This window comes from Chroicocephalus ridibundus, chromosome Z (assembly GCF_963924245.1).
Source record: "Chroicocephalus ridibundus chromosome Z, bChrRid1.1, whole genome shotgun sequence".
Lineage (NCBI taxonomy): Eukaryota > Metazoa > Chordata > Aves > Charadriiformes > Laridae > Chroicocephalus > Chroicocephalus ridibundus.
In genome coordinates, this window is record NC_086316.1 from 52,688,533 (window position 1) to 52,699,729 (window position 11,197).

Here is an 11,197-nt window from a genome sequence, read left to right on the forward strand (position 1 = left end):
TCTGTCCCATTTTAGACTTGACCTTTTCATAAAAGTACCTTATAAAACATTTCTGGGTGTAAAGGGTAGGTGAAGTTAGATGACATGGGCTGTCAGCAAGTTGACTGAAATTTACCAGATTTTACAGAAATATACATGAAAAAGTCTTGCAGGTAAGCCCTGAAAAGTTAGTGGAATTCTATCAAAATCTACACATAATTAGCACTGCAAAGGTGACTTATTGATGCCTAAGTGTGATGAAAGAGGAGGTGAAGGCTGAAGCAAACACATCAAGACGGTGGACAATTTATGCTCTTTATTTTAAAGCAGATGGATGACCACCATTTATAAAATACAGCAAAATAAACAGTTTAAGTGGGATGCAAAAAAGTGCCATCTTTTCAAACAACAGACTGGCTTGGTGTTGGTATGCCATCATAATCATCTGAGTAGTGCTGATACTGGTCAGTCAGAAGAGGCTGATGCAACTCATCCTTATTTTTCTTAACACGTACAATACATGCAGCAGCAGCAAAGATAATTGCAACAAGAACCAGTGCCGTCACTATTGCAATAGTTATCATCTCAGTGACACGGAGAGCCCGACCTTCAGGAAGGAAAGCAAAAGAGAAAGTTATTAAAAGTAAATGTCAAGAATATGGATAAGTGTCAGAGGAACAGACCAAAGCTTAGTATCTGTCATTATTCAACGAGCTGTGAAGTAGAACTAGTTTAAATTTTGGTTGATAATATTTGTTCCAAAATGTGAGAAAATTTCAGTCTCTCTTGTTACACTAAAAACAGTCCTGGATTTTTCTTCTGCTATATGGTTTGTGAGGCATTTGCATTCTCTGTAGTGATTTAATGAAGGCATAAGATGTAGGAATAAGGACCTTCTGCAAAGTTTAGATGCAAATGAGAACTTGGCCAAAAATTGAAGTGGATAGTGGGAGCTTCATGCAGGAACAATCTATAATCAGTAGCTATTTAGCTGTACCAAATCCCAAACACAAATGGTTTGGAAAGCCAGGCAAGAAAAGAGAAACAGACCTTTACAAATGCATCAAATGTTGTTTGTGAAGTTTGAACTGACTTAAATGGAGAAAGACATGATGAGAAAACAAAAGAGGAAACATCTAGGCTGGACAGTTTACCTGGCCACTCGACTTCGTAGCTGTATCCCAGGTTTTCTGGTGCAGTAACAAACATCTCATTATTGGTAACTGGAGGCCAGAAAGGCACCATATTGTACTGTCGGTTATGTCCAATAGGGGCATTCTCCAGTGGATATGTTGAGATATCTAAATTTGAAAGTCAAATCACACTTCTGTAAATAAAATCAAACCAATTTGCACTACTTCATTTTTATTTTTTTTTCCCAACAGTGACTCTGGGTTTTGAGTACCTTCTTTTTTTTTTTGTTAGTACTAACCTAAGTTAATCTAGAAAGACTGGTTTTCCAGTATGACAGATACAGAATGGATCTGCCCAAAAGCAAGACCACTAATACCTCTGTTTTTTAACAGAAAACACCGGTAGACTGTAAAGCTTTCTGCCTCTGTTGGGCTTTTCATTTCTTCCATGGAAAAGGAGAAATAAGTATTTATGGAGGACTTAGAAAACCTTTATGCTACAATCTGGCTTTGTCTGATTGTAACAGTGATGAAGAGCTGTCTTATGCAGATCAGGAGGGTAGCTGATATGAATACCAGTGGAATTTTTTTGCAATGTTATGATAAATCAGGAGAGAGTCATCTGAACCAAAAAAAATTTTAAAAAAAATCCGTTTTAGTAAGATGATGCAAAAGCTTGTGATAAGTTATGTAAGTACCACAAGGGGATACAATTTCTCTCTGATAGTTGGCGTGGGAAAAATACATGAGGCAGTTTATGGAAGCTGCACAAAGAGGTCTCAGTTGTGCAACAAAAGCTGTCTTCGGTAGAAGAAGGAAGAGGGGCCTGGATTGTCCTAAGAGGAATACAGTCGCTGCTTTGTGCGGACTAATGCACAGACATTAGGGTTACACAGAATTCTCTCCTCACTTAACTAATGCCAGTCTCCTTCCTTCTTTATTTCTTTTTTTTTCTTCTTTCCTTGCAGTTCCTTCCTTCTGCCCTTCCTTCCTCCCTGTCATTCACTTCCTCCCTTATTCCTTTTCTCTCTTCTTTTCTGAGTTAAAGAAGCAAGGGTAGCAACAGTGACCATCCTTGGAAAGGATATGGAAATGGTTTTGGAATGCTGGCAGTACATCACAAAGCTGGTCAAAATGATTCATGAAGGTGTGCATGGCATCTGATCTTGTTTGACAAGAAGAAACAGATATTTACTCCACACAACGATGGAATGTCCATGAAGTTTTTGGACCTTCCATGGTTACACAGTCTTTGTTCTATGAAGACAATGTATTTGCACATTTTGTTTTCTTGAATTGTGCATGGTATCTCTGGCCAAGTCCCTTCACAGACAGTGATATGAAAATGGATGTCAGTGGGATGAGGAAGGGAGCTTGCTTGTTATTACTCTGGTTTGGTTAAATGCATTAACCATTAAAATTCCATTCCTCCATCCTTCGGGGCATCTTGCTGTCCCACAAGAAGCAGCTGAGCTCCTATGACTGCATAGACTGATATCCACCCATCTCACCTCTGTCCATGAGCACATCTTACCTGCAGAATACCTTCTCAGCCACTCATCAAAAACAGCATCTGTAAATGTGTGCAGGAGGACAAAAATGGGATCATTGGGTGATAAATGAGTTTGCCCTCCTGTCCCATTCAGAAACAGATGAGCCAAGTTGTGAAGGCTTCGAACTGCTGGGTCGTATTTCCCTGAAGGATCACTGTACCCTGAACACGCAAACAAAGAACACAAAAAAACTTAGTGAAGATTTTGTTTTGGAAGCTGCAGTCCCTCTTTTCTCTGAAAGACTGTCATGTTGTTGTGTTCCCTTCCTTAACATAAATGAGTAGCTAATTGTCTCCCTACTGGCATTTGAGAAATGTCCCTAGCATGCATAATTTTTGGATTAAAATAGCCTTTACAAAAGAATGCTGAGAATGTGGAGTGCAAGGCTGCTGGGATATAATGCAAAAATGGCCAAAGTAAACCACATCATAGCATGAAAATAAAGGTATATATTTGTCATATCTTTCAGCATAACTGAAATAGTTGCATGTGTTTTCGAACTACTGACTTAAGCGTGTATATGTTGCCATCTATCCTAATGAGCCAGCTGTTATATTTTCACACATCATTTCCATGCTTACTGCGAACACATCTCAGAAAGCTTCACATGCTCTGTTTTTTTCAGTGAAGATATCCTGTGTAACTCTGTTAGTGCCTAGCACCTTGTAACCCTCATGTCAGATGTCAGGATCTGAAGCATCATGGAAACTTCTTCTGTTTTCAAGCTCTGGCTAAACTTTCCAGAGACGGGTCCGTACAGTAAATTGGCTAAAGCCATGTTTAGATACCTAGATATTGATAGCCCATTTGTCAAACATGGTAAGCCTCCAAAACTTTCATATATACTTAAAAGGTTGATGTAGATTCTTGGTTTTGTTCTCCAAGAGAAAGAAAATGGAGCAGATCCTCCATGTCACAGGAGTTAGGCCTCTTCAAAAGAGCCAGAGGTTCTGCCAGAGGTCTGGCAGAGATCTGAACTGTCACTTGGTAATCTTTTTTCTTGAATCTTAGTCTTTCCTGTTAAAAACTGTATTATTAGACTGTGGAAGCAGTTGGCAGGATACTGGCTGAACAGCATGAATTAAATCTTTAGGCTGGTTTCTGGGTTGGGGTGTGTGTGTTCAGATGCCAGTAACTGAAAATTTCATTCTAAATATGGAAAGAGAAGAACACAATTGTATGGCCCAGAGAGAAGGACTAACATGTCTAGCAGTAAATCCTGTACCCAGACCTTAATTACTACTTCAATGCCATTTTATTAAGTACTACCAAGGCTTATAGTTTCTTTTGCTTTCTTTTGTTTGTTTTAATTTAGATACAAGAATAACTGCTGTGAGTACTTGTTTGCCTCATTTAAGGATGCAGCTGCATCAATCCGCAGGCCAGGACTGTCTGTTTTCGGCAATGGAAACTTAGTACTATGTTGCAAGGTCCTGATCTCAGCTAGTTTCTACTTAGTACACCATTGACAGACTTTCGAGGCTTTTATACATTTAAAGAAGTGACATAAGCTATAAAGTAATTTACCCAGAGCTTATTTCCACTTAATACTAAGCTAATACTTAATGCTAAGAACAATGTGTTCTTAGCGTCCAATAGACTGTCTCCAAACTCATGCTTCCAACAACAAAAATGGCAAGTCTGCTTCGACTTATTTGGAGTTGTTCCGGATGATTTTATTTGCCATTTTTACCTTCTACTGTGTTACGGAAACTGTCTGTTGAATTGGAATAGAAAGGAGGAGTGTCAAATACACCAACTTCCAAACACTGAGCAACATCCTCGGGCTCTGGGAGACGCTGTACCATAGGCCGTGCAACATTTCCAGCAGGATTTCTTCGGATGGGACCACCCTCAGTGCCTGGAGGTGAAGAGAAGAGAGAAAACAACACTTGTCCAAAAGTTTAGGCCACAGAATGCACGCTTCTAAAAACTGAACCATGGGGAAAAAAACACCAAACCTTGCAAATGACACTTAAACTGAATGAATGGGCCAGTTCCTTGTGTCTGTCAAAGAATCTGAATCTTCATGGCATCCTATGTTATGGATCCTTTTCACCAGGATTTTTAAAAGCATCTAGGAGCCTCTTATTGAAATTTGTCGTTCTGTGAGTTCTTTGGGAAAATTTTCTGTAGTTTTTCAATATGATTTCTTGATGACACCCAGGCCAAAATTTTGAAGATATCCTGACAGAGTAGCTGAGGAAAGGACTATAGTTGATTATGTAGGTGACTAACCCAATATTGTAGTTTTTCCCTATTTTTTCTCCCTATTTCCATGAAGATGCTAAAGGCTTGTGGCTTGAAGGTGGTGAATATACAAGAATCTTGCTGGGATTTTTTAGCTCTTGTACACATCTTCTACACATTCTTGTAGATGAAGCAGATGTGTTGGGATTCAATATTCTTCACATTCAAAGTATGCTCCACATAGTTAACATGGGGATTTGTTATATGTTCTCCTTTTAGGAGCAAAATGCCGTGAAGGTGCTAAGTGGAGCAGTCAGAAGAAAACCTAAGCTTCAGCTAAGAAATGACACTGCCAGATTTAATTATTTACGGTGCAGGAGATGAACAGATACTGCATAAGAAGCAAAATCAAAGCATTTAGCTCTTCCTCTGCTACTAGCTCCCGATCAAATTTTGAACTTCTTGATGCCTCAGTGCAAGACAATAAGACATATTCACCATCTCACAAGACTGATGAAACTTGGATCAAGAATATTCAAAAAACACTTTAAGACATTTTTGGCTGGGAAAAGCCATTGCAATGTAAAGTATTGTATTTATTTATTATTAAAAGGATATTCTCTCCAAATATCTGGCAGCAGTCATACTTACTGTTACAAATGGTTCCCAAAGTTTCATAGTCTTCTACATATTCACATAGCACCCGCCACTGAGAGAAGATTGAGTTCTGGCTGATAAGAGAGACATCAAAATTGCTCCTAGCTCCCATCAAGTCATCTGAGCAGATATCACAGGTGTTTTGTCCTGTTGCAAAGTTCCAGTAGGGCAGTCCAAAAGTGGGGTCCTGCAGCATGTTCTAAACCACAGAAATATAGTGTTAATACATGTACCCCAGACAGCTGTAATATTTACTGCTAGAACGATGCTAAAAAGCAGTTAAATACATCTTAGTAAGAGTCAGAGTCCTGCATCACGGAGGAGATGAAATGTATGGAAAATCGATGAAATGTATGTAAAAGCTTTCAGTGGTTTTCCCACTGATGCCTTTGTTCAACAGAACAGATAGTTGGATTTTGAATTGAGTCATGGATCTCCCCCATTAATAAGACAGTATCTCTTCCATGAAACCATATTGTGAGTAGTAAGAAATATCACTTAATAGTGATAACTAATTTTTCCAAAAATTTGTAATGGCTTTTCAACAACAGCAGCGTTTGTAGCACACAGAATAACTAAGCCAACTGTGGAATGACTGAGCAGATGGAAAAGTAAGGAAAAGGGATACTGGCCCTCCAGATTCTCATTCTTTGGTTCTAGTATGGGTTGGAGCCGAACAGCTCTGGAGTGTGTCCTGGCTTCCAAAATATACCAGGATGTGTTGGCCAGCCAAATTAGTTTAACTAATGATCAAGTTTACTAACATAAAGAGGAATATATATTAAATCACTAAGAGCTAGAACTCCTAGAACTCCTAAGGGCTTCTACCTAATGAAGTGCCACTGATGTTAAATGTGAGTTTTTGAAGGGAGCTTGTGCCTCAGCCTGATGCAGAGCCATTGGAGCTGGTGGAAACACTTGAAGTGATTTCAAAGACTATTTAATCCTGACCTTGAAAACTTAATAGTCTCTTTTTTAAGAAGGATGATGGTCCGTAAAATAATATATTCCTTTTATGTATAGGTCCACACAAGGAAAGGGAAGCAAGAGAACCACTGATTCATGGAACAGAGTATAACAAAACACTAATTTCTCTACCAGTTACATTAATTATACAAGTAAAATGTGATTCTGAATCCCCAAGCCATCTGTGTAATACTTTTCTTTATAATTTCTGCTGCTTTGATTAGTCTAACAGTCAAGGATCACATCCTTGATATTAAAAATAACACTGGCAATAAATCTTTCTGGTTCAATAAAATGCCTCTAGTGGATATATCTAGAATTTGTATCTGTTTTTACAGGAGATTTTTATGTAACTTTTATGTTTTCCATTACTCTAATTGAAATATTATTTCTAACATCTCTATAACAATGACAGTCTAAAACTTAATGTAGTCTATTAGGTTTAGTATACCTAATGAATTGCTGAAACTGAAAGAGAATTATTTCAACACATAGAAAGAGCTGCTATCATTTTTACCTATTGGAATATGGGGAGAAATTCTTTAACTGTACAAAACATAGCATGAACACATGGCTCAATATGAACGCGAACTTTACCTGCATGTCTCTTTCAAGCTGCAGTAGATGGTACCTATGCCACGTGACAAAAGCTGGTCCCTCATGAGAGAAATCAATTCCTCCAAAACTCTGCTGCCCTGCACCAAGGAAAGTCTTCCTGACAGAATAATAATGAGACCACACAAAGTAGTTATAAATGGAGATATTCTCAAATTGTGGTGTGTTGCCGTCTGGTCCAAATATTTCCTCACGTCTTCGTGTGGCAATAACAATGTCAGGATGGATTGTCACCTTGGCTTCATGTAAGGCATTCACAAAACGCCTCCTTTCTTCTGCACTCAGATCCAAAAGATTCCTCCTGACTGTGAGGATACAGAAGCAGCAAGTTATGAAAGTAAAAGACAGTCAAGTATGATCTCACAGGACTAATTTATTTTGTTCCTAATTAATCCGGGTAAGCCTCTTTGTCTTCAAGCATTCATCCATTTTTAATTGGGGCAATTCAGAGAGTACTGAGCATAAATAGAAAATGTTATTTATTTTCAGAAAAGTTAAGCCAAACAAAAATAAAGCCCAAAACCTTGTGGTTTTAGTGCTTTTAGAAGTATTGTTATGGATTGTCCTTCTATCCTGTCGGAGAAGTGACAAAGACAGTTCTTATAATAATCAGAAGTTCTACTGCTTGATAATTTAATGAAGTGTATTCTTTATGCTTGAACCTTTTCAGGAAAATTGGCAGATTCACCAGTGAATTGTGAATTTCACATGGTACAACATCTCCCTTTAATGTCATTACCTGATATTATTAGCAACAGTCATATATTATTGCTTTTCAGCAGTATATCTCAAATCCAGTTAGAAATATCATTGTCCACATATAGACAGTGAAACAAGGAAGAAAATTGACTTGTTGAAATACCAATATATCAGCAAGAGGAACAGAGTCCACATCATCTCAGTCCCAGTCTGGCACTTTTTCACCTGGACTGAGATTTCAGGCTAAATTTAGATTAAGACACAGATAGAAGTTCTCACAGCTATTCTTCAACGTGCACTCATTTTCATTATAAAAAATACTGTAAAATCCATAATTGTCCAAATAAGTGATAGAGTATGTTGATATGAGAAGCAACAGGTCTTCAGCATGAATCAATATGAAGAATAAAAGTGAATTACATTTCATTCTATAAATTTGATTCAATGGGGGATATTTTGGCTTCATTGAAGTTTATAGAAATACTTTAATGAAGTATGAATTTCATTCAAGGACTCTGCGTCCTGAAACATGCTTTTCTATTTTGCATAACTGAACAGATGAACAGATATGCTAGCCCTGGTCACTGAAGGGGTTCTTGTTGTTGATTTTAAGCAGTGCATTAAAAGTATCCATCTAATTTTGATTTACATTGACATATTAACTTTTCATTTTTCAAAATATGGGCCTGAACCATAATAAAAAATTGGGACTACTATTAAACTTAGGCATGAATTTAGAAGGTATGAAGGCACGAAACTGCATTTTACTGCTATTTTATATGGATATGCCAACGGTAATCCAATAATTATTTCTAAAGTCTGAGCAGCTGGGGCCAGCTCTATGGATAGACAGAAGAGGTGACCTTCATGTGGAAACTTAAAGCATAATAAGAAGCTAATTTCCCCTATTTAAACTCATGTTTTCATGCATGATAAATCTGATTTGCTTAGCATTTTACTGAGTAGTGAAGGATTTAATAAGTGAGAAAAGTGAAAAGTACTCTTGTATACCCTAAAGTTGCTTTTTTGCTATCTGCAGTTTTACTTTGCTAAGTTTGTGTGTGATAACATTTATTTCTTGGTTATTTTTCAGACTTATCATTGTTGTTAATAAGAACAGACGAGAGTGTCAGAGGGTGCAACCTGGTTTAGCAGATTCAATTCATGAGTCATACTTTCTTCTTTCTAGTTTGCTTCTTGGAGCAAAAAAGATTAATAAAATCCTAAAGTCTGTCCCACAGCCCTCAGTAAGTTATTTTTAAGGAATCTAATTGCTAAGATTTTGAAGTGGTAAGCGGTCCTTTGTTAACGCTTGCTGGAACATGCACTCACATTCATGGAACCTTTCCTATCTGGTGAAAATAATGGCAGTGCTGATTTCTGTTTCTGCAAGAGGCACTGCACGTTTGTGCTAGAGACCTCTTGTTTCTCATGTCAACAGATTTCATCACTCATTTGTGGGATTATGACTTTTACAGAATTTCAGTAACACCTTTAAACTTGCACTAATAAAGACTGAAATCTTGTTCATTCAGATGGTTTTGACTTGAGAACAACAATCTGTCCCCAAGCCTGCTTGTCTTTTTCAATTTATCTACAATATTCAACATTTTTCCAGTCCCACAAAGATTTCATAACCGTTTCAAAAATTTTTTGACACCTGTGTAATGGTATTCTGGACTGAACTGAAACTGGAGAACTCTCAGAAAGGCCCACCAGTCCCTGTGTTGATTCATCTGAACAGCTCACAGTCATCAGTTAAAGCTTTTAAAGACATTGATAGCAACTAGGTAAGTAAAAATTTACAAGGCCAGGTATATAGTTCAGAAATGTATTAAGGGATTTTGAATCAAAAAAGCTGCTGTCATACTTATAGTAGTCACAAGGTATTAAACATGATATCTAGATACGTATTATTCACAGACATACTTACAAAACCACGTACATGTCTATATACATTGTTTTACTCTTAAATAATTCCAAAGGATATATATTTTTTTCTACTTAGATGTTCTATTCTTTGTGGACTTGGTCCTAATCCTGCATTGACTACAGGTTCTTTCTTCCTTTTATTGAGTAGTAATGTGTTTGGTTTTACTGCATCCAGCTTTGGAGCCGTCACCACAGGAAAGACATGGACCTGTTGCACCGGGTTCAGAGGAGGGCCACAAAAATGATCAGAGGGCTGGAGCACCTCTCCAATGAGGACAGGCTGAGAGAGCTGGGGTTGTTCAGCCTGGAGAAGAGAAGGCTCCGGGGACACCTTTTTGCAGCCTTTTAGTACTTAAAGGGTGACTGTAAGAAAGATGGGAACAAACTTTTTAGTAGGACCTGTTGTGATAGGACAAGGTTTTAAACTAAAAGAGGGTAGATTTAAACTAGATATAAGGAAGAAATTTTTATGATGAGGCTTGTGAGACACTGGAACAGATTGCCCAGAGAGGTGGTAGATGCTCCATCCCTGGAAACATTCAAGATCAGGAAGGGGCTCAGAGCAACCTGATTTAGTTGAAGATGTCCCTGCTCATTGCAGGAGAATTGGACTAAATGGCTTTTAAAGGTCCCTTCCAACCCAAACTATTCTGTGATTCTAAATGTAGTTGCTTGGTACACGAGATGAACAACCCGTCTAGCATCTGCCTTAATAACCCCTTATGGCAACATACATTTGCTAAATAAAGATAAGTGGCATTTTGTATTTTAAAGAACAGAAATGCGCTAGGTACATTTAGAAGCAAGCACTGCGAACAGGCAATTTTCATGTCATATTTCTGTTGCTCTTACCTATATTGATTTGCCGGCTACAGGTAGGTCCACTCCACCCAGGGCGACATGACCCACAGTTGTAACCAGAGAAGTTACCGTTGCACCGGCAGGTTTGGTTGAAGAAGCGTATGGGCCATTGCTCACGGTCATCCCGCCCATCATGGATGTACTGTGGGCCGTGGGGTCGCGAATCAACAGTCACCTGTACGCACCGGCCTCTCCCTGTAGACACACCACACCGGTCAGTACCCGGCCCAAACACAGGGAAATAGTCTGGGCAACACATGCCGCTCCTCAGGGACTCGACGGTAGCGCACTGGCGAGGGAACTGAGCTCCAGCTTGGCCGAGCATGCTAAGAAGTGGCGGCAGGGAAAGGAGCAGCAGCGTGGGGAGCTGCATGACGGTGGATCCCGAAGTGCCGGCTCCTTCCAAGAGCCAGCCGTCCACACAGGCTGACTTCTCCTGACACAGCTCCCTCTACAGAGAGACAAAGAGAAAGAGAGAGAGAGAGAGAGACGGTTAAATACAAGTGATACAAACCTCCAGGCTACCCCTCCCACACCAGAAAGTGCCTGCAGACACTGTACTTTGATACTCTAATTGGAAAAATGAACAACTCTGACCACAGACGCTAATGT

The 11,197-nt window shown here is 38.8% G+C and overlaps 1 protein-coding gene across 1 annotated transcript; it reads right to left on the minus strand.

Moving 5' to 3' along the window:
* Positions 1–380: 380 nt before the first annotated feature.
* TYRP1 (tyrosinase related protein 1) lies at positions 381–10,958 on the minus strand. The gene is made up of 7 exons (XM_063320382.1): positions 10,577–10,958; positions 7,076–7,398; positions 5,507–5,711; positions 4,359–4,526; positions 2,647–2,826; positions 1,134–1,280; positions 381–586 (listed from the first exon to the last, which is right to left on the minus strand). Exons 1-7 carry the CDS (start codon positions 10,956–10,958, stop codon positions 381–383), a joined length of 1,611 nt encoding a protein of 536 aa, XP_063176452.1.
* Between the last annotated feature and the right edge of the window lie 239 nt (positions 10,959–11,197).

Coding starts and splice junctions, on each gene's coding strand:
- TYRP1 (XM_063320382.1), bottom strand. CDS start 10,958: ATGCAGCTCCCCACGCTGCTGCTCCTTTCCCTGCCGCCACTTCTTAGC. Junction 1,281..2,646: donor GCTGAGAAGGTATTCTGCAG/GTAAGATGTGCT, acceptor TTTCAAATTTAG/ATATCTCAACATATCCACTG. Junction 587..1,133: donor CTACGAAGTCGAGTGGCCAG/GTAAACTGTCCA, acceptor TCCTTCCTGAAG/GTCGGGCTCTCCGTGTCACT.